The sequence below is a fragment of the Macrotis lagotis genome, chromosome 2 (genome assembly GCF_037893015.1).
Source record: "Macrotis lagotis isolate mMagLag1 chromosome 2, bilby.v1.9.chrom.fasta, whole genome shotgun sequence".
NCBI classification, from domain to species: Eukaryota; Metazoa; Chordata; class Mammalia; order Peramelemorphia; family Peramelidae; genus Macrotis; species Macrotis lagotis.
In genome coordinates this window covers 128,269,049-128,293,043 of record NC_133659.1, presented here as the reverse complement: position 1 = coordinate 128,293,043, position 23,995 = coordinate 128,269,049, and the positions used below count along the sequence as shown (strand labels likewise).

Below are 23,995 nucleotides of genomic sequence, written 5' to 3'. Positions count from 1 at the left end.
TAACTCCAGCAGGAGGAATATATTCAAGTATTTATTCTTTTTTTTTGAATTAGGAAACTGAGGTTCTGAGAAGTTTATTGCCTTGCTCAAGCTATTATAGTAACTGAGAGACCTGGGACTTGAAGCTCTGATGACTCAAAATTTAGTACTCTTTGTATAGATGAAAATTAAAGGAAAGTGTCTACCTTACTGTATTTGCTTTGCTGAATTCATTGGAACATCCCTTCCCTGAGTTTGCCCCCATAATGGTTTACGATGAGTCCATCTTTAGAAAAATGAGTTCAATTTCCTCCTGAAAACCTGTCTCTCCCTGCTATTTTTCTTGTCAGACAATGGGGAAACTGCTGGTGGTGCAAGGTTGTCTTCCAAGGAGAAGGAAGTGGTCCTGGAGAGCTTTTATTTAATAGAATAAACAAGAGTCCTAAAAGTCTTCTAATTAGTAGGATAGAGACCCTGGAAAATAGAACTGGTATATTCATTCGCAGCATGTCTCTCTTTTTCTTCTTCCTCTTGCCTTAGGTACATATTTGCTCTAGAGATGCCTGAGCCTTTGACTCACTCCTCCCCAGATTGGTTGCCAAAGAATAATTGCTCCACCTCTACCTGGGTATTACTTTATAACATCCTCTTGGTTCCTAGAGGGGACAGATCTTGGCCACATAGCAACCTCCTCTCTCCACCCCTCTCACTCTGCCTCTGAGTCAAACCATGGCAGCTATGGCAGGAAGACTGTCAAAACAGCAACGCTCAGTGGTGGAAGGCCTGGGTTCCAGTCAGAATGCCGTGAAGTACCTGGGTCAGGACTATGAGACCTTAAGGAAACAATGCATGGAGACAGGAACTCTATTTAAGGATCCAGAATTTCCAGCTTGTCCGTCAGCTTTGGGGTACAAGGATCTAGGGCCATACTCTCCTCAAACCCAAGGGATTGTCTGGAAAAGGCCCACGGTAAGGATATGGATTCATGGGAAAGGATCTAGTTCAACAAAATAGGGGTGGGAAGATCACAGCTTTGGCTAGGAAGTCAATGCATTGTACTGCTATGGACATGTGGGGGTCATGACTACACATTTTAAGATGTCTCCATTCTTCCTCCCTCCCTCTTTCCTTCTCTTCTTCCCTTCTTTTCCCTTCCTTCCTTTCCTTTCCTCTTCCTTCCCTCCCTCCTTCCCTCCTTCTTTGCTTCCTTCCCTCAGTGTCATACAATGGGAAACATATTGGCTTTAGAGTCTTGGGTTCAGATCTTAACTTTGATGGTTAGCCCTCATGTGATCTTGGACAGATCCCTTAATCTTCTTGGGCATCAGTTTCCTCATCTGTACAATGAAGGGCTTGGACACTGAATGGTCTGTTCTAAATCTGGTGAAACCCACCAGATAAAGGTCTCATTGAACAAATCAAACCAAGATCACCAGGGGAAATGATCTTTAGCCTTTCTAGTATGTGGAAATCTTCAGGGCATGATTAAATATGCAAATTATTATTATAATCCTGGACATATGGGGATAGATCATTGACTATGGCCTTAAAGGAATAGCTTTTATTGTGTTATTTGGATTTTTTTCTTCTCTTTCTCTCCCCTCCTTCCCCACCTCTGCCTCCATGTAATTAAGAGATGGAGAAGAGGGGAGGAGATAACCACCAGGGCCTGGGCATTTTCATTTGGCTGAATAATACATTTGTTGCTTCTGGCAACATAATAATAATAATAGTTGACATTTATAGAACACTTTACAACCATCTTCTCATTTGATCTTCACAACAATGTGTGAGGTAAGCACTTCTGCTATTTTTTTCCCTCATTTTACAGTTGAGGAGATGGAGGCTATGGGGAGTTAATTGACTAGTCATACATCTAATAAGTGTCAAAGATAAGATCTAAATTCAGTCCTTTCCTGACTGGGAATACTTTTTCAACTACACCAAATTGCTTCTTTGGGGCATATTGCATAAGGAACACAAAACTGGAACTTACAGCATCTTCTCAATCTAATGGTGGGAGGCTGAAGTCACCATCACCATTTTCTTGGTAACCACCTAAGTGAGAAGGGAGAATGAGAAAAATAGCTCAGTGTAAACTATCTCTTTCCCCTCTTCCTTCATTTTATCAGCAACAAACACTTATTGTCATCTTTTTATTAATTTCATGGCACCCTGGAAATTTTTAGAGACATTCAAGATGTGAGTATAGCTCACAGATTTACGTTAGGAACCACAGATTTACATCAAGGGGCCTGAGAGAAAACTTGCCCAGATGAAGACCAGTTCATCAAGAATTAGGAGTTAAATCTCTTAAAAGGATTAAGAAATAGATCCCTCTTCCTTCTTTCGCAGTTCTGAAGATTTTATGAATTCAGTCATGTTGCCCATTCTATCTAAATTATTTCTTCATTTAGTGTGAATGTTTTTGAATAACCATGATAGCTATAAGACAATGTGGTAATTATTGTTGTATTTTGGGGGGAGGTGGAAGACTGCACCTATGGTTTCATGGGTGTTGGAAAATCCCTGTGAGGAAATTCCATCCACTCTTGCAGATGAATGACTGTTCCACAATTTATATTCTAGAGTCGCATGGGGATCATTCAGAGGTTAAGTGACTTTCCCAACCAGTATCTGTCAGAGAAGGGACTTGATCCCAGGTTTTCCTGACTCTGAGACCAATTCTCTTTTCTTTAAGCCAAAAAGCATTTATTAAATGCCTACTCTGGGCAGTAAAAAGACAAAGACAAACTAGTCCTTGACTTCAGGAGTTTATATTCTACGTAGCAATTCAACACATCTATAGCTAAGTAAATATAAATGAGATAGAAAGTTATATGAAGTAATTTCAATAGAGAGAGAGAAAACTTTAACAACCTGAAGAATTATGAAAGATCTCCTGGAGAAAGAGTATTTGACCAAAGGCTTTGACCTGAAGGAAGTTTTCAATAAAACCAGGGGATAAATTCAGCCATTCAGTGAATAAACATTTATTAAGCACCTATTATATACTAGACACTGTGCTAAGCTCTGGGCATAGAAAAAGGCAGAAGGCAAAAAAAAATAGGCAAAAGATAACCCTTGTCAAGGAGCTCACAATCTAATGGGGAAGACATTATATAAACAATTATGGAAAAACAAGCAAGAAATGGGATAAATAGGAGGCAGCAGTGAAGAGGGCATTTCAGATACTGGGGATCAGATGTACAAAGGCATAGAAATGATATGTGGGGAATGGTCAATAGACCAAATGACTTCCAGTTCAGAAATTTTGTGTTCTCTACTCCAATGTTTACCAAAATCCACAGGATAGGACAATGGAGCCATGCAGCCAAGTTAGGGACAACTGAAGAGGTCATTGATTCTTGGAGGTGGCAAATGTTCACTGAAAAAATAAAACCTTAACCACCTCCTCATCAATCTTCAATAAATAATTATTGAATATTTGCTATAGGCAAGGCTTTTTCTGGGTATTGTATAAACCTCATTTTAAATAATATAGGTGTTGCTACACCAAAATTATTAATAGCTAATGTAGATGAATTGATGAGACCAGGAAGAATCAGAAATTATTCCTTTTATATTCTTTATTAATCTTATTAATATGCTATGTGATCTTGGTTAAGTCTTAGCCTATTCTTCTATGCCTTAGCATCTTTATCTTTATTCCAGCTCTTTTATCTAATAAAATGACTAGGAAGAGGGGAAGGGCCTGTCACAACATGTATCTCATAACCTAGGGTGGCAGAAGGATGAAAGAGTTTGGGAATAATCATGAACTTTTTGGAAACGAGGGATCTGCAGTATATGTTTGTTGTTCTCTAGTTCATTCTTACCCTTTTGGCCTCCTAGGGTTTCAGGACTGCAGCCCAAATGTGGCTCTTCATCCTGGTTCACACAGAGATGTTTATTTTCATCTACCTTAGGGGGAAAGGAGATGAGACAGACCGAATGAATATGTTTTTGCCCTCTCAGCAGATAAATAAAGCATAATGCTCGGATGAAGTCATATTTTCTCTGAAATAGTGAAATTTGGTTTCCCAGCCCTTGCTGCTTGTTTTTGCTTGTCTTAAGTTTGGGGTTAGAGGAGGGGAAGGAAGGCTATGCTTGTTCTCTAGTTCCCAACAAAAAGTTATTTTGTCCAAACTAAGATCCCTATATTTTTCCAGTCCAGGGGCTCTTAACCTTTTGTTGATTCATAGATCCTTTTGGCAGACTGTTGAACACTATTAGACCTTATTTAGAATAATGGCTTGTTGCCTATATTCATAATGGAAGAAAATATTAAATTTTAGTTAGAGGTTAATGAAAATAAAGCTATATTCCCCCCCCCCCCCATCCAAGTACACTGATTTCCTGAAGTTCATCCATGGACTCACGGTGGGGGGGGTAAGGCAGGCAGGAGGGGGACAATTCAAGTTAAGAACTCTTGCTCTAGGGGAATCTCAAAGGTATAGATGCCCAGAATAGAAAAGAGAGGGTTGGTTTTTGTTTTGTTGTTGTTTTGACCAGGGTTCTTTAGATATATACCTTGCATCCTTGTAGAGAAGATTGAATCTTCTTTGTTCTCTATTTCACGGATTGCTGATTGTAGGAAAAAATCCTGCCCCAAGGATACTGTAGACCCCTTCAGAGGCAGAGGAGTATTTTCTGAATCCTTTCCCCAAATCTTTAATTCACCTGCCTTTCTGGAAGCTCTACAGAATTAGCACACAGTCTAATGCTTTTGGAATCTGAGTAATGCACAGCATGAGTGGGTATCTGTCCAGACTCAATCAATGGGGCTCAACCAGTGTCCATTTTTTGGTGATTAGACATCCTATTGATTTCAAGAAGAGATGCAGAGAGTCAGGAGGGAGGACATGACTATAGAATAATGGAGATCATTGGACCTGCCTGCTGGAGTCAGAAGGGTGGGGGTGGGGTAGGACCTGGCTTGGGGAGTTAGAAGGAAAGAAAGGGAGAAATAGCTCTTTACCTCTCTAACTCACTGAACAAGTCCCTGAACCCAAGGGCTGTTAAATGTAACCTAGGTGTGTGTGTGTGTGTGTGTGTGTGTGTGTGTGTGTGTGTGTGTGTGTGTGGCAGGGGAGGGGCAGTGTTGGAAAAAGAATCTCAGACTTTTCAGGTTGGAAGCATTCATGGAGATCATTTGGTGCTATTGTCTTCATTGTACAGATAGGAGAACTAAGATCTAATGAGAAATGACTTGCCCAAAGTAACAGAAAATTAGAGGCACAGGTGGGATTAAGACTCAGGTCCTTCTGACTTATGATACCTTGACTATCTTCTGTATTCCTCTTTGGGATATGTTGGAAAGAACAAATGAAGAGGCAGAATAAACTGAGTAAAAACTTAATATTTGCCAATATTGACACCTGGGAGTGGTTAGCAATCTTAACTAGTATTATAAGTCATTATAATGGCCTTATCTTTTTTATCAACCACACCACATAACTGACTCACATGGAGCCCATGGTCAATGAAAACCTTAGACTTTGTCACATGGACTGCTGCCAAGTCTGGGTTCTCCAATCCTGTGTTTGTATAATAATTTTTTTCTTGAATGAATGAATGTAAAAGCATTTATCAAGTGCTTACAATATGAGTAGGTAAGTGGAGCAGTAGATAGAGTGCTTAGCCTGAAGTTAGACAGATTCATCTTCCTGAATTAAAATCTGGTCTCAGACACTAGTTGTGTGACCCTGGGCAAGTCACTTTACCCTATTTGCTTTGCTTTCCTTATCTGTAAAAGGAGCTGGAAAAAGAAACAGCAAATCATTCTAGCATCTTTGCCCAAAAAACTGAAAGTGAGTCATGAAGAATCAGACACTTCTGAAATGATTGAACAATACCACAACAAATGCAATATGAAAAATCATGGAGCTAAGGGCTCGGTATACAAAAGCAGAGACAGTCCTTATATGCAAATCTTTAAATTTTTAAATAAAATTTAATTAGATCTATGATTTCATTCATATAGCTGGTGGCACAGTGGATAGATTTCTGTACCTAGAGTCAGGAAGAACTGAATTTAAATCTGGCTTCAGATTCTTACTAGCTGTGAAACCTGAGAGAATCACTTATCCTATGCTTCTGTTTCCTTCTCTGTAAACTGGACATAATGATAGCACCTACCCCCCAGGGTTGTCATGAGAAAAAAATGCAATGATATTTGAAAAGCTCTTTGTAAATCTTAATTCTCTGTATAAATTCTAGATACTATATTGAGAACGCTGGGTAAGGATTTCCTCTTCTGGTGCACATTGGCACCTTTCTTACAACTTATAGTCTCAGCATTGCCTGACCACTCAGAGGTCAAAGACTTGCCTGAAGTCATATAGTCAGTATATAGGTGAGATCTGAATTCAAATCTTTTAGATTCTGAGTCCAATTATGCCATTCTGTTGGTTTTTGTCCTTCATTACTAAATTTCATTCTTTTGGTTTCAGACTGAGATGCTAGCCCATTGAGTTCATTTTGAAATTTCAGTTTTTCATCTATTACATTAGTTAGTTGTTCATCCTTCCCAGTTTTGTGCCATCCAGAAAGATGATAAGCATGTTTCCCATGCCATTACATACCCTTTGATAAAAAATGTTGAGTCGAAGAGAGCCCAGTGATATACCATTAGAGACTTTCCAATCCTCTAAACAATCCTTTTTGAATATAGTTGTTTAACCAGTTATAAGGTCACTTAATTATTTAATCATCCAAGTCAAATTTGTCTATCTTTTCAGAAAAAATTCATGAGACTTTGTCAAATACCTCTCTGAAATCAAGATCTCTTATTACTATGTCTATAATCAACTCTAATCTTCTAGTGTAGAGATGCAATTTAAGAAGGAAATAAAGTTCCTTTTATAGGACTACTCAGTCAATTGAGTGATCACTTTTCCTAAGTGTTGACAAATCATCTGTATAAGTCATCCCCAGTCCTTATCTGACCATGGGACCCAGATGGTTCACTTAAATCCAATTCACTTGCATGTCATGGCATCAACTCCCTGCTCTTCTTCCTGTTCTTCTTTGAGAGTTAAAGATAAAAAACAACATAATTCATGAATTAGCCTTCACAATCTGGCTCCTAACTGTCTTTCCAGCCATATCTCATGGTTCTCTTAAGCCAATATATCACAATCAAACTGTTCCTCTATGAGGTTATATGATGTTTCTTCAGCACAAAGCCAGTATGTATTGGAGAGGCAAGTTTGGAACTTGACTCAGAGGCTAAGTCTCTCTCTCTATCCAAAACAAACTGTACCTTAGGAGAAGCTCACTGTTCCTGGCTCTTCCTTGCCTCCATCCTAGAAAAGGTCTTTCTCTCTCTCTCTCTCTCTCTCTCTCTCTCTCTCTCTCTCTCTCTCTCTCTCTCTCTCTCTCTCTCTCTCTCTCTCTCTCTCTCCCCTCCAACTCAACTTATTGACATCTTCCTTCATCTTTGAATCAGATGCCTTCAAGTAATCTTTTCTTATCCTCTTGGCTAGAGATGAACTTGTCTTTCTTGAATCTCTCAGGGTACTGTTTGACTTCTTTTCTTTTTTTAGTCTTTTTGCAAGGCAAAGGGGTTAAGTGACTTGCCCAAGGTCACACAGCTAGGTGATTATTAAGTGTCTCAGGCTAGATTTGAACTCAGGTACCCCTGCCTCCAGGGCCAGTGCTTTATCCACTGCACCACCTAGCCGCCCCTTACATAATCATTTTCAAAGAGGATTGTTTAGAGAATTTATGTTAACTTGTGAAGATCTGCCCATAAGTTTTGCATCCCATCCCACATTAGCTTCCTCTAGATTGTAACTCCTTGAGGGCAACCACTCTTTGTTCATTTCCAAATATTTGACAGCAGCTATCATTTCTTACCCGAGTTTTCTCTAGGGTGAATACCTTCAATTGCTTCAACCAATCCTTATATGAGAAGAACTCAAGGTCCTTCACTATTCGGATTGCCCTCCTCTGGAAATTCTCCAACTTATCAGTTCTCTAAGGACAATGTCATGTATCAAGGTAGAATAGAGGAAGGAAACAGTTCATCTTACTATGTCACTTTAGAAGTGGATGATGTTTGTCCTTCATTCTCAAAAACCATGAAGTCATGTAGATAATGCTATGATATGCATGTGAATTGAATTTGAGTGAGGGGTTGCTGTGCCAAGTCACCAGCCTCACTTTCTCCTCTAGAGCTATCTGGGTTCAGTGGCCAGCAATCAGGGTTAAATGATTTGTTCACGGTCGCAGAACTAGTGGGTGTCTAAAGTTAGATTTAAACTTAGGTCCTCCTTACCTTCAGGACTGGCTTTCTACTCACTATGCCATCTAAGCTGCCTTTAAAAGTGATAATTTAGTTGTCATTATACTTTAAGAGTTTCCAAGTTTTGAAACATGTACTGCTTCTTGTTTCTTGGTGACTTCTCCAAAATGGCTCCAGAATCTATCTTCTCCCACGCCCAGTCTTCTCACAAAGATCTGACCCTCTCACAGCCTGTGGATGCTGCACTTCTTAAGTTTACTGAACTGGCTGCTCCTTCACATCAAACTCAGACTTCCCTTCCTATCCAGAGTCCTGGCGGCCACCCCTTCTTTTGTGTCTGCCCTCAGCTCCACCCCCACTGCTTTCCCTCCTGCTTTTATCTCCTTGGGTTTCATTCCTTTGGAGAAAAGAATCAAAGCTATTCCTTGATGTAACATGTTCCAGGATACCCCAGATCAAAAGAAAAGGGGATTTCCCCCTGTTTGAAAGGTCTTTCTACTGCCCACATTGCCCGATTGGGCTTACCCTTTGTCTTCACCCCATCTCTTCTTTTAGAAATTTCAGAGTGATCCTTGCTACCTTTTGCCTGATGAATGATATCTTTGCTTTCCCAGAGTTTTCTGGCTGTAACCTCTTTATCATAGCACCACAGACCTAGAGCTTGAAGGAATCTTGAAAGTTATCTGCTCAAACTCCCTCCCTCTATATATGAAGAAACTGAGGCTCAGAGACTTTAAGTTACTTTCTTAAAATCACAGAGATTAGGAAAATGGCAAAGTTGGGATTTACCTTCAGGTCCACTCTTCTGTTCCATGTCACATTGTATTTTTATCTGTCCTGCCACTAGGTACTTTTTTTGTTTTCTAGTGGTTTCATCTAGGTAAACTTTTCTACAAACAGAACCATGACCAGGAATTTTCACTCAGGTCAAATGCTATAAACCAAATTTGATATAACTACCTCAGTGATGCAATGGAAAGAGCACCAGGCCTGGAGTTATGAAGACCTGAGTTCAGTTCAGATTACAGATACTTACCAGATATGTCTGGGAAAGTCACTTAACTTCTGTCTGCCTCATTTTCCTCATTTGTAAAATGGAGATAATAAAGTATACTGTTACCTGCATATAGTTAAGCACTTTATAAATGTTAGCTAATAAAACTATTTCTATTACTACTGCTTGGAGTCATGAAAACCTGAGTTTAAATCTAGCCTCAGATATTTGATAGCCATGTGACCTTGGATAAGTCATTTAATCTCTATATGCCTCAGTTTCCTTATTTGTAAAATGGGGTTAAGAATAGCATCAACTCTTCACAGGTGGTTGTGAGGATGAAATGAAATAATTTTTATAATCTATGTTGAGTGCTATGTAATCACAAAGCATTGTGCTTTGGGCTCTGGCTAGGAAGAGAAGTCTGAGTTTGATGTGAAGAGGGAGCAGCCAGTTCAGTAAACTTAAGAAGTGCAGCATCCACAGGATGTGAGAGGGTCAGATCTTTATGCGAAGACTGGTGGGGGGGGAAGGTAGATTCTGGAGCCATTTTGGAGAAGTCATCAAGAAACAAGAAGCACGAGTGATAAAGTAAAGGAAAGAGAAAAAGGGAGGGAGTACTATGTTTATTCTTAAACAAGACTGTTTTAGTAATGTATAAAAAACATCATTTGTACAAAAATAAGAATAAATAAATAAACAAAAAACTAAAAATAAAAAAAGAAACAAGGAGCAGTATATGTTTCAAGACTATGTAAGTGCTATAATCTATATTAAAGTTCTATGCAAGCACAAAGCATAGGCTCATAAAGAGTGGCTGGGAGTAGAAGGTAGGAATCTCAATGGGGTGGAGATAGAGACTCTAAGGAAAGACTTACCCAAGAGCTGAGGCTCACCTTCTGGTAGCTTCCTATATTAACTAAATATTATTGCCAACTAAGCTAACCTCTGTTATTTCTACCTAGTAAAGACCTTCAAGTTTTATTAATCAACAAAATTATATTATGAGCCTGGCACTATTATTAGGTGCTGGGACATAAACACAAATACAGTGAGACAATTCAAGAAACTTATATTCTACTTGTTTTTGCTCTTTAAATTTGAAACCCTCTACCCTGGAGCAAAGCTCTTATTGGTCCACCCTAGTTATAGCTCTTTCCTCCAACTACATTATCAACTCCTTGGTTGCAAAGAATGTTTCTTCTATGCTTTTGTGCTCTTCATTTCCTCCATGGCATTTCATATAACTGTACATACAAGTAGATGGTCAATATATGTCTGAATAAATGAATAATGTTCATTTTATTGACATTTTTCTGAACAACATTTTTATTAAGCTATAAAATAGAGACAACTTAGTTGCCAATAGGGTGTGAGTATGTGGAGCACAGTTCCACACTTAGTTGATGGAGCATAAGGTTAGAAATTAGAAGACTCAGGGGTTGAGTTGTCTTCTTTTACTGACTCTTTAGTTGACTGTAGACATGCTACTTCCTTACTTTCCAAGTTTTTTCATTAGCATAATGATAAGTATCATTGTAATCATTAAGCATTTAATGAGGATCCACAGGGAGCCCAGTTATTTACTAGGTGCTAAGTAATATTTTTATCTTTTACTTGGATAACTGGGGTATTACCATGATCTTCAGCATATTAATATATCTACTTTGGGGTAACAAAGAACAAGAACAAGAAATCCTGCAAATAGCCTTTATCCAAATCATCATTGTTCTTGGAAATATAATTTTTTTGTACCAAATTTCTTTTAGGAATTGTGTCCTGACCCTCAGTTTATTGTTGGTGGAGCTACTCGCACAGATGTTTGTCAAGGTGCCCTTGGTAAGTAAAGGACGTGTCTGTGTGTGTGTGTGTGTGTGTGTGTGTGTTCCTTTTGTGTCTGTGTGTGTGGGGGGCTTGTAAAGAATGAAATTTAGATTTGTTATTTATACCTTTATAAGAATGAGAAACATTCTAGGAAAACAAAAAACATGAATATCTATGTGTGTATGTGTCTATTCTCTTGTAACTTCTTTTTTTTGGGAGGTGAATCCTCTGAAATTATCTTAAACTTGGTGCTGTTTCCCTCTATCCACAAGTCATTCTTTTATTTAATAAGCATTTATTAAGCTTTTCATGGCAAGGTGATTGTACAGTGGGAAAAGGAGTGAACATTAAAGTCACAGGACCTGAATTTGAATTTTGGCTCTTCTGATTATTAACTTTGTGATCTTGGTCAAGTCTCTTAGCCTCTTGGCCTCAGGTTTTTCATCTATAAAATGATCTTTGTAACCTCTAAGGTCCCTTCTAGCTCCAGAGATAGGCAGTCATAGGGAGTTAGAGTTCTGGATTTAAGAGTCAGAAAGATCTAAGTTCAAATGCAGCCTCATAGACTTAACTAAGCAATGTGACCCCAAGCAAATCACTCAACCTCTGTTTGCTTTAGATTCTGCATCTATAAAATGGGAATACTAACAGCACCTCCCTCCCAGAATTGTTGTGAGGATCAAATGAGATATTTGTAAAGAGCTACACAAATAATTGTGAGCAATTAATTGATCTATCAATTCCATGATTTTTTTTTGTGTGTGCTCAGTACTAGCTGACTGCTTTTTCACCCAGTATATTAATATCTCCTTTTTTTTTTTTGGCTAAGAAAGAACAAGAAAAGAAATCTCTCAAATATCCAGGATTCCTTCATCCAAATCCTCATTATTGCTGGAAATATGGTGCATTTTTGGATGTTCTCCATAGTCAGACTCCAATCTCTATTGTTGTCCCCACCACCACTCTTTGTCACTCACTCTACTTTGAAGCTGAACAAGATCACTTGTTGTTCCTCATTCTCATTTTTTCCTGTCCTAATTTTATACCTTAACACTAGCTATCTATGCTCTGTGCCTGAGATATACTTCCTTTTCATCTTCACTTTTGGAAATAAGCTGACTTTTTCTTTGAGGCTCAGTTCTGTTTCTTCATGGAAGGTTTCTTCATGGAAGAAGCAGAAAAGTATTTTTTTCCCTCAAATTTTCCTGGGATATTCTGTCTGGGATTCTCCTTTACCCCTTTTACAATACATCAATTTGTCGATATGCTCCATATCTATGTCTTTCCTACTGTCTTTTCTTCTGCCCCCCAGTTCTTCCAGGTCATTATAAACCCCTTAAAAGGAGGGAATTTCTTTGTCCTCTTAACCTGCTTAAGTCTACTCCATTAACAAATAGTGAGGGAAGGTCTTAAATCAAGTGTACTAGGTTTTCCACCTTGATGAATAAAGGACAGCGATGTAAGATTCAAGGAGTGCTCAACATTTGAACTAAGCAGTCTTTTGGAGACCCAAGATCTTCTTTGCTTCTCACCTTTTCATAATCACTGCAGATAAGATCCTGTGTCATTTAAGGAAAAATTAATTTCATGGGTTTTATTCTCACTTGTCAGAATGTTTATATATTCTCCCCCCTGATGACAGATTTACTCATTCTGATTATATAAGACCTATTCTTTTTTTTTTCCTTTTTGGTTTTTGTAGGATGATGGGGTTAAGTGACTTGCCCAAAGTCACACAGCTAGGTAATCATTAAGTGTCTGAAGCTGTATTTGAACTTGGGGCCTCCTGACTCTAGGGCCAGTGCTCTATTCACTGAAAGACTTACTCTTAACATGGCCTTGTAGAATAGAATTGTCTGAAGTGGGGCAACATTTATACTTCAATGAATAGATTCTGCTGTGCTTCTGGACTCAAGATCAGGGACACTGAAATCAAATACCTGGTAATGAGAGAAGCAATAGAAAAAAGAACCCAATTCAAAGAAAAGAAATGAAAAAAAATCTGACCACATGAGAAAAGGAATTTAAAAAAATTTTAAAGAAAAGTTTTCTTTTCTCCTTTTATCTCTTATGCTATGTCTCTTCAACTTTGTTTGAGATCCTGACACTAAAAATCAAGGAATAGTTTAAGAAAGAAATGCTTCCACTTTCTTCTTAATGAGAATGACAAACAAGCCAACCACATATGGAGTTTTTCAGAACTGAGAATGATTCCATGATATCAGGAAAATCAATCTCCTAAGTGATAGACACATGCATTCTATTGTAAACTTATAACTAATCTGTTGGAAGAGTAATAGGAATTTAGCTCCTTTTTGTTGATTTGGAGAGGTGTATAATATTTATTCACTTTTTTCCTAGGAAATGATTCACTTTTTACCATATGTGACAAAGAAATTAACCTTCATCTCTAGAATCCTGAAGAACATCTGTATAGCTCTGTTTATGTAGCTACTATGTAGGATAATTATAGCACTTATTTCCAAGGTTTTACTTGTGAATATAAATGAGATACTATTTGTAAAGTGCTTTATAAATGTACCAACTAATATTATGCTGACAGTGATTGATGAATGCATTCTACTTGATCAAATTCATTGATTTTTCCCTCTAATATATTATTTTTAAACCAAGAGAGAAGCAGGATGCTATACAGAATAGTCAGGAAGACCTGAGTTCAAATTCTGTCTCTGACCCTTACTAACTATGCCACTCTGGGTAACCATGTTCCAAGCAACTTTCTTTTTTTTTTTCTTTACTCCCTCTTAGTTATCAGCATTTTTTTTGCAAGGCAATGGGGTTAAATGGCTTGCCCAAGGCCACACAGCTCGGTAATTATTAAGTGTCTGAGGCCAGATTTGAACTCAGGTACTCCTGACTCCAAGGCTGGTGCTCTATCCACTGCACTACCTAGCCACCCCAGTTATCAGCATTTTTTACAAAGATTTTATTTATTTTGAGTTTTATAATTTTTCTCCTAATCTTACTTCCCTCCCCACACCCCCCACAGAAGGCAATTTGTCAGTCTTTATGTGATTTCCATGGTATACATTGATGCAAATTGAATGTGATGAGAGAGAAATCATATCCTTAAGGAAGAAATGTAAAGTATAAGAGATAACTATATCAGACAATAAGATATCAGCCCCCCCCCCCCAAATTAAAGGTAATAGTCCTTGGTCTTTGTTCTAATTGCACAATTCTTTCTCTGGATACAGATGATATTCTCCATTACAGAAAGCCCTAAATTGTCCCTGATTGTTGCACTGATGGAATGAGCAAGTCCATCAAGGTTGATTATCACCCCCCATGTTGCTGTTAGGGTATACAGTGTTTTTCTGGTTCTGCTCATCTCCCTCAGCATCAGCTCATGCAAATCCCTCCAGGCTTCCCTGAATTCCTGTCCCTCCTGATTTCTAATAGAACAATAGTGTTCCATGACACACATATACCACAGTTAGCTAAGTCATTCCCCAATTGAAGGACATTTACTTGATTTCCAATTCTTTACCACCACAAACAGGGTTGCTATGAATATTTTTGTACAATTGATGTTTTTACCCTTTTTCATTACATCTTCAGGATATAGACCCAGTAGTGGTATTTCTGGATCAAAGGGTATACACATTTTTGTTACCTTTTGGGCGTAGTTCCAAATTTCTCTCCAGAAAGGTTGGATGAGTTCACAGCTCCACCAACAATGTAATAGTGTCCCTGATAGGGGCTGCTAGGTGGCCCAGTGGATAGAGCACTAGCCCTGGAGTCAGGAGTACCTGAGTTCAAATCCAGCCTCAGACATTTAATAATTACCTAGCTGTGTGGCCTTGGGCAAGCCATTTAACCCCATTGCCTTACGAAAAAAAAAATAGTGTCCATGATTTCCCACTACCCTTCCAACAATGATCATTATCTTTTCTGGTCATATTGCCAGTCTGAGAGGAGTGAGGTGGTACCTCAGAGAAGCTTTTCTCTAATAAATAATAATTTAGAGAAATTTTTCATGTGACTATGGATTGCTCTGATTTCCTCATCTGCAAATTGTCTTTGCATATCCTTTGACCATTTGTCAATTGGGGAATGGCTTTTTTTTAAAAATTTGACTCAGTTCTCTGTATATTTTAGATATGAGTCCTTTGTCAGAAACATTAGTTGTAAAGATTGTTTCCCAGTTTATTACATTTCTTTTGATCTTGGTTATAGTGGTTTTGTCTGTGCAAAAGCTTTTTAATTTAATGTAATCAAAATCATCTAGTTTGTTTTTAATGATGTTCTCCATCTCTTCCTTAGTCATAAACTGCTTCCCCTTCCAGAGATCTGACAGGCAAACTAGTCCTTGATCTTCTAGTTTGCTTATAGAATTTTTTTTAAATGTCTAAATCCTGTATCCATTTGGATCTTATCTTGGTATAGGGTGTGAAGTGTTGGTCTAATCTAAGTTTCTTCCATACTAACTTCCAATTTTCCCAGTAGTTTTTGTTGAAGAGAGAGTTTTTAATCCCAATAGCTAGATTCTTTGGGTTTATCAAACAGCAAATTACTACAATCCTTTCCTTCTATTGCACGTAGTATATTCCACTGGTCCACAACTCTATTTCTTCGCCAATACCAGACAGTTTTGGTGACTAATGCTTTATAATATAATTTTAGATCAGGTAAGGCTAAGCCACCTTCTTTTGCACTTTTTTCATTGAATCCCTAGAAATTCTTGACTTTTTATTTCTCCATATGAATTTACTTACATCTTTTTCTAACTCATTAAAGTAATTTTTTGGGATTTTGATTGGTAGGGCACTAAACAGGTAGTTTAGTTTTAGTAGAATTGTCATTTTTATTATATTAGCTTGACCTATCCATGAGCAGTTGATGTTTGCCAAGTTATTTAAATCTAATTTAATTTGTGTGAGAAGTGTTTTATAATTGTTTTCAAAAAGTTTCTGAGTCTGCCTTGGCAAATTGACTCCCAGGTATTTTATATTGTCTGGGGTTACTTTGAATGGGATTTCTCTTTCTAGCTCTTCCTACTGTTTCTTGCTAGACATATAAATATATATATATATATATATATATATATATATATTTAAATATATATATATATATATAAAAGTTGAGGATTTATGAGGGTTTATTTTATAACCTGCAACTTTGCTAAAATTGCTAATTGTTTCCAGCAGTTTTTTTGGATGATTTCTTAGGATTCTCTAGGTATACCATCATGTCATCTGCAAAGAGAGTTTTGCCTCTTCCTTCCCAATTCTAATTCCTTTAATTTCTTTTTTCTTCTGTAATTGCTTAAGCTACCATTTCTTTTTTCTTTTATTAAAGATTTTATTTGAGTTTTACAATTTTTCCCCCAATTTTACTCCCCCCCACCTCCCCACAGAAAGCAATCTGTCAGTCTTTACTTTGTTTCCATGTTGTACATTGATCCAAATTGTGTATGATGAGAGAGAAATCATATCCTTAAGGATGAAACAAAAAGTATAAGAGATAACAAGATCAGACAATAAGATATCTGTTGTTTTCTAAATTAAAGGGAATAGTCTTTGAACTTTGTTCAAACTCCATGGCTCTTTATCTGGATACAGATGATATGTTCCATTGCAGACAGCCCAAAATTGTCCATGATTGTTGCATTGATGGAATGAGCAAGTCCATCAAGGTTGATCATTGCCCCCATGTTGCTGTTAGGGTGTACAGTGTTTTTCTGGTTCATGCAAATCCCCCCAGGCTTCCCTGAAATCCAATCCCTCCTGGTTTCTAATAGAACAGTAGTGTTCCATGACATACATATACCACAGTTTGCTAAGCCATTCTCCAATTGAAGGACATTTACTTGATTTCCAATTCTTTGCCACCACAAACAGGGTTGCTATGAATATTTTTGTACAAGTGATGTTTTTACCCTTTTTCATTACATCTTCAGGATATAGACCCAGTAGTGGTATTGCTGGGTCAAAGGGTATGCACATTTTTGTTACCCTTTGGGTGTAGTTCCAAATTTCTCTCCAGAAAGGTTGAATGAGTTCACAGCTCTATCAATAGTGTAATAGTGTACCAGATTTCCCACAACCCTTCCAACAATGATCATTATCCTTTCTGGTCATATTGGCCAGTCTGAGAGGTGTGAGATGGTACCTCAGAGAATTAAGCTAACATTTCTAATACAGTATTGAATAGTAGTCGTGATAATGGGCATCTTTGTTTCACCCCTGATCTTATTGGGAATGCCTCTAGCTTCTCCCCATTGAATATAATGCTTGTTGATGGTTTCAGATAGATGCTGTCCAAGCAACTTTTCAAAATTTTTGTTATTCTTCAGTTTTGTCCAATTCTTCATGATTCTATTTGGGGTTTTCTTGGTACAGACACTGGAGTGGTTTACCATGTCTTTTTCCATCTCATTTTACAGAGGAGGAAACTGAGGTAAACAGGGTTGAGTGACTTGCCTTGGGTCACCTAACTAGTAAGTGTCTGAGGTCAGATTTGAACTTAGGAAGATAACTTTTCCTGACTACAGGTCCAGAGCTCTGTTCATTGCATTACCTAGCTAGCGCCAAGTTCTGAAAATTGTCTAAGTTATAGAGAGGTTGTGATTGGTAGTAGTAAAAAGGGTTCCCAGACATTGAGAAAAATCACAGATCATTCACATATTTGCTTATTTGCCCATCAAATCAGAGAAGGCATTTTTAAGAAGAGGTTTCAATCATATTCACTGAGAAGCTATATAGTAAGTGAATGAATGAAACAATTTATTCTATTTATTACCTATTATGTGTTAGGCACTATACCATATTTAAGTGGATACAAATATAAAAGTGAGAAAGTCCTTCCCCTCAAATTCGAATTTAGGGAGACTCCTCTAGGGAAGTAGAGACCAGGAATTTTCCTGTGTTTTGGTCTCAGGTGAATGGAGCCTTAAAAGTCTATTGTCATAAATTTCTAAGAAGCAATAATAATGTTGCTATAATTACTTTTCCCAGATCAAAAGATGAAAAACAGGGAATTAGGTGGGGTTATGCAGGTGGATAATAACATGGTAGGGGTGGAAGGCTTGGATGGGCTTATGAAGCATGCTCTGGGACTAAATATGATGAATCAGGTGAGGTTGCCTTTATTTATTCACCAATCAGGACAGTTCAGGGCAGTATTCTAAAACTGAGTTTATGGAGAAGGCATAATCCCTAGAGGTCTGACATGGAGGATGCTATTTGAGGTGTGAAGGAGGGGATAGAGGCAGAATGCTTAGGTTGAATAGTTGGATGAAATTCCACAGAGGTGCTCCAGCTTTGAAGTCAGGAGACTTGAACTTGGTTCCTGGTTCTATCACTTAGTGGTTCAGTGATCTTGGGCAAATCCTTTAACTTCTCATACTTTTAACTGTGGCAGCTAGGTGACATAATAGATAAAATGCCAGCACTAGAGTCAGGAGGACTCATCTTTCTGAGTTCAAATCTGGTTTCAGACATTTATACTTAACCCTGTTTGCCTCAGTTTCCTCCTCTGTAAAATGAGCTGTATTGAAGGAAATGACAAACCACATCCAAAAAGTAAATTAAAAAGTTAAAATACAATTAAAATACAAACAAAATTTCCCCTTTTATGTGCAAGGTACTAGGAATACAAAGAAAAGAACAAGTTTTTTTTTCCACAAGGAATTTACATTCTCCTATTATTATATGATGTATGCACAGTTATCTATAGATAAGGTGGGGATTTATGTGGGCAATAGAGAGAGATCAGAAGAGGCAGTAAATAAAGGAAAGTATCATAGAGGAAAAGGTATCTAAGATGACCTTTGAAGAAAGAAAGATTCTGAAAGTGAAGTTAAAGGATTGTATTCTGGGCTGGTCTCAACAGAGGTTTGAGATGATGAATTCATATAGAGAGTAGTTAATAGTCTGACTTGGTAGGACTAACAAGTATGCAAAGGAGAGTCATAGGAAAAACAAGACTAGGAAGATATCTTGGAGCAAATCGTGGAGTAGTCAGTGCTGTTCTAAAGAGTTAGAATTTTTTGCTAAAGCCACTAGGAAGCTACTGAAGAGTTTTTGAACAGAGAAGTGTTATGGTCTCTGGGATGCTAATAGCAAGAATAACCAAAAGCCAAGGCATTCACTGACAGCCTATAAGGGGGCAGGGAGAATTTTGCTGTGCTCCACAGAGTGGGAATGTGAACTGTGCTGTGACCAAATAAGCTCAAAGTGAAAGTCCATATTCTTCTTAGAAGGGAAAACAAAGGGTTATGAGAAAGACTCTTCTTCAGATTCCACATTGTCAGAAAGAAGGAAGTGCTCCTTAAAAGCAAAAAAATAATTAGCAGAATAAAGCAAGAGCTCTTCAATGTGAAAATAAAAAAGAAAATATACATGGATAGGCAGAGGGCAATCTTGACCTATGTAGAATTGGGATTTAGAAAAACACGATATAGGTTAAGGAAGGGAAGAGGAAAGGAATTGGATATTTTGAGTTAAGTAATAGATGATGCAATTCTTATTGAAGGGTAGAGAACTAAGGCTTCTTATGAGAAAATGTTTTATTCACATTTTATTTACAAATAGACATTGTTTATTCACAAACAATTATTCACAGGAGCCATCTGGTAAGAGAAATCTCCTAAAGAATGAGGATAAAGGAGGAACCTAGGAATGGAAAGAGACCATCCTATAAGGTCAGAGGAAGAAGAGATAGTGTGGCTTCAACCTCCTGTTGAAGGTTACTGAAAAAAGTAGGTGAAACAGTGGATAGTCATGGACTAGCAAATACTTATTGTGTAGTGCTTGGGCAAGTCACTTAATATCTGTCTGTTTTCTCATTTGTAAAGTGGAGGCAGTAATAGCGCCTACCCCTCAGGGCTGTTGTGAGGACAAAATAAGATAACATGTAAAGTGCATTGTTATGACTGAGACTTAATGAGATAAGACCCAGGACTAGTCCATCCCTCTGGAAACATATATTTGGTTTAAAAGGAACAGAATAGATAATTGTATACCTGTAGTAGGGGTAGTGGGATATGTATAGGTATGTTTATATTTGTGTGTGTGTGTGTGTGTGTGTGTGTGTGTGTGTGTGTGTGTGTTTGTGTGTGTGTGTTTGTGTGTGTGTGTGTGTGTGTGTTTGTGTGTGTGTGTGTGTGTGTGTGTGTGTGTGTAGAAACAGTTCTTATTAAGAAAATAAACTCCTATGAAACACTCCATGTACCCAAGGAGAAAAGCATGGTGGAGAGCATTTGGGTGAAATCAAAGATATTACCCCCACCATGAATATCACAGACTACCTGTACAAAAAGGGGAAACAAATGAAGAGTTTGGGAAAGAGATCATAAGTCTAGACAGAGGCATAATATTGTCATGAGGGAGGAACCTCAGTTTTCTGGGAATCTCCTGAATCTCTCTCCCTCTGCCCAAAGCAGGACATCTAATAAACATTTTTTGACTTGACCCCATGATTATTTATTTCTTCAAAAGGTGGAGGATCTAACAAGAGAAAACTATTATTCTGCACCTGATTCTTACCAACAAAGAGGAAGTATTTACTGGAGTGAATTGACACAGAGATTGCTGCTGTCAGTGTAAAACATATTTTGCGAGTGTCGACCCACATCTGCACCTGGAGGAGGGAATTGCCCTTCAGTATGATTTTTTCAGAACTGAGATTACTCATTTCATTTAATCAGTGACTAGTGTTTTCATTTCTATTGTTGTGGCACCCTAGACTCAGGAGAGGAGATTCCAAAGCCTTCAAAGAAGGAATAAGTAGGATCCCATGAGTTAAAACTGGACAAAGAACATTAAACCAGGAAGGATCAGAAGCTCTTGATAATGGGATTCAAATTAGGATTTTCTCCTTTTTGGCTGTTTTTTTTAAAATTTAAATTTATTTTTATTAAAGATATTATTTGAGTTTTACATTTTCCCCCCAATCTTGCTCCCCCCCCCCCCCAGAAAGCACTCTGTCAGTTTTTACTTTGTTTCCATGTTGTACCTTGATCCAAATTGGGTGTGATGAGAGAGAAATCATATCCTTAAAGAGAAGAGAAGTCTAAGAGGTAACAAGATCAGACAATAAGCTATCTGTTTTTTTCTAAATTAAAGGGAATAGTCCTTGCACTTTGTTCAAACTCCACAGCTCCTTATCTGGATACAGATGGTACTCTCCTTTGCAGACAGCCCAAAATTGTTCCCGATTGTTGCACTGATGGAATGAGCAAGTCCTTCAAGGTTGAACATCACTCCCATGTTGCTGTTAGGGTGTACAGTGTTTTTCTGGTTCTGCTCATCTCACTCAGCATCAGTTCATGCAAATCCCTCCAGGTTTCCCTGAAATCCCATCCCACCTGGTTTCTAATAGAACAATAGTGTTCCATGACATACATATACCACAGTTTGCTAAGCCATTCCCCAATTGAAGGACATTTACTTGATTTCCAATTCTTTGCCACCACAAACAGGGCTGCTATAAATATTTTTGTACAAGTAATGTTTTTACCCTTTTTCCTTACCCCTTCAGGGTATAGACCCAGCAGTGGTATTGCTGGGTCAAAGGGTATGTACATTTTTGCTGCCCTTTGGGCATAGTTCTAAATAGCTCTCCAGAAAGGTTGGATGAGTTCACAGCTCCACCAACAGTATAATAGTGTCCCAGATTTCCCACATCCCTTCCAACAATGATCATTATCCTTCCTGGTCATACTGGCCAATCTGAGAGGTGTGAGGTGGTACCTCAGAGAGAGGCTTTAACTTGCATTTCTCTAATAATTAATGATTTAGAGCATTTTTTCATATGGCTAAAGATTACTTTGATCTCCTCATCTGTAAATTGCCTTTGCATATCCTTTGACCATTTATCAAATGGGGAATGGCTTTTTGTTTTTAAAAATATGGCTCAGTTCTCTGTATATTTTAGAAATGAATCCTTTGTCAGAATCATTAGTTGTAAAGATTGCTTCCCAATTTACTACATTTCTTTTGATCTTAGTTACATTGGTTTTATCTGTGCAAAAGCTTTTTAATTTAATGTAATCGAAATCATCTAATTGGTTTTTGGTGATGTTCTCCAACTCTTCCTTAGTCATAAACTGTTCCCCTTTCCATAGATCTGACAGGTAGACTAGTCCTTGATCTTCTAATTTGCTTATAGTATTGTTTTTTATGTCTATGTCCTGTAACCATTTGGATCTTATCTTGGTAAAGGGTGTGAGGTGTTGGTCTAATTTAAGTTTCTTCCATACTAACTTCCAATTTTCTCAGCAATTTTTATCAAAGAGGGAGTTTTTATCCCAATGGCCGGACTCTTTGGGTTTATCAAACAGCAGATTACTATAATCATCTCCTGCTTTTACACCTAGTCTATTCCACTGGTCCACCACTCTATTTCTTAGACAATACCAAACAGTTTTGATGACTGATGCTTTATAATATAATTTTAGATCGGGTAGGGTTAAGCCACCTTCTTTTGCACTTTTTTCATTAAGCTCCTGGCAATTCTTGACTTTTTATTTTTCCATATGAATTTACTTACAATTTTTTCTAACTCATTAAAGTAATTTTTTGGAATTTTTATTGGTAGGGCACTAAACAGATAGTTTAGTTTTGGTAGAATTGTCATTTTTATTATATTAGCTCTACCTATCCATGAGAAGTTGATATTTGCCCAGTTATTTAAATCTAATTCAACTTGTGTGAGAAGTGTTTTATAATTGTTTTCAAAAAGATTCTGAGCCTGTCTTGGCAAATAGACTCCAAATATTTTATATTGTCTGAGGTTACTTTGAATGGGATTTCTCTTTCTAGCTCTTCCTACTGTTTCTTGCTAGACATATATATATATATATATATATATATATATATATATATATATATATAAAAGTTGAGGATTTATGAGGGTTTATTTTATAACCTGCAACTTTGCTAAAATTGCTAATGTTTCCAGTAGTTTTTTAGATGATTTCTTGGAATTCTCTAGGTAGACCATCATGTCATCTGCAAAGAGTGAGAGTTTTGTCTCTTCCTTCCCAATTCTAATTCCTTTAATTTCTTTTTCTTCTCTTATTGCTGATGCTAACATTTCTAATACAATATTGAATAGTAGTGGTGATGATGGGCAACCTTGTTTCACCCCTGATCTTATTGGGAATGCCTCTAGCCTCTCCCCATTGAATATAATGCTTGTTGATGGTTTCAGATAGATACTGCTAATTATTTTAATCAACAGTCCATTTATTCCTACACTCTCTAGTGTTTTTAATAGGAGTGGATGCTGTATTTTGTCAAAAGCTTTTTCAGCATCTATTGATATGATCATATGATCATAATTGATATAACTGAGTATACTAACAGTTTTCCTAATATTGAACCAACCCTGCATTCCTGGAATAAATCCTACTTGATCATGATGTATTATCCTAGTGATAACTTGTTGTAATTGTTTTGCTAAGATTTTATTTAGGATTTTTATATCTATATTCATCAGGGAGATAGGTCTATAATTTTCTTTCTCTGTTTTAACTCTTCCTGGTTTAGATAACAGTACCATATTGGTTTCATAGAAAGAGTTAGGCAGAGTTCCATCTTTCCCTATTTTTACAAAGAGTTTATATAGGATTGGAACCAATTGTTCCTTAAATGTTTGGTAGAATTCACTTGTGAATCCATCAGGCCCTGGAGATTTTTTTTTTAGGGAGTTCAGTAATGGCTTGTTGAATTTCTTTTTCTGAGATAGGGTGTTTAGGTATTTAATCTCTTCTTCATTTAACCTGGGCAACTTATATTTTTGTAAATATTCATCCATTTCACTTAGATTATCAAATTTATTGGCATAGAGTTGGGCAAAATAATTTTGAATTATTATTTTAATTTCCTCCTCATTGGTGGTGAGTTCACCTTTTTCATTTATGATACTAGCAATTTGGTTTTCTTCTTTCTTTTTTTTAATCAAATTGACCAGAGGTT

The 23,995-nt window shown here is 37.3% G+C and overlaps 1 protein-coding gene across 1 annotated transcript in view; it reads left to right on the top strand.

The window, feature by feature from the left end:
- The first annotated feature begins 538 nt into the window (after positions 1-538).
- The window catches only part of CAPN8 (calpain 8), a 114,770-nt gene continuing 91,313 nt past the window's right edge, over positions 539-23,995 (top strand). Inside the window, exons 1-2 of the mRNA XM_074222769.1 lie at positions 539-948; positions 10,994-11,063. Coding sequence (XP_074078870.1) covers positions 709-948; positions 10,994-11,063 — 310 coding nt within the window. The 5' untranslated portion in view covers positions 539-708. The remainder of the gene's footprint in view (positions 949-10,993; positions 11,064-23,995) is intronic.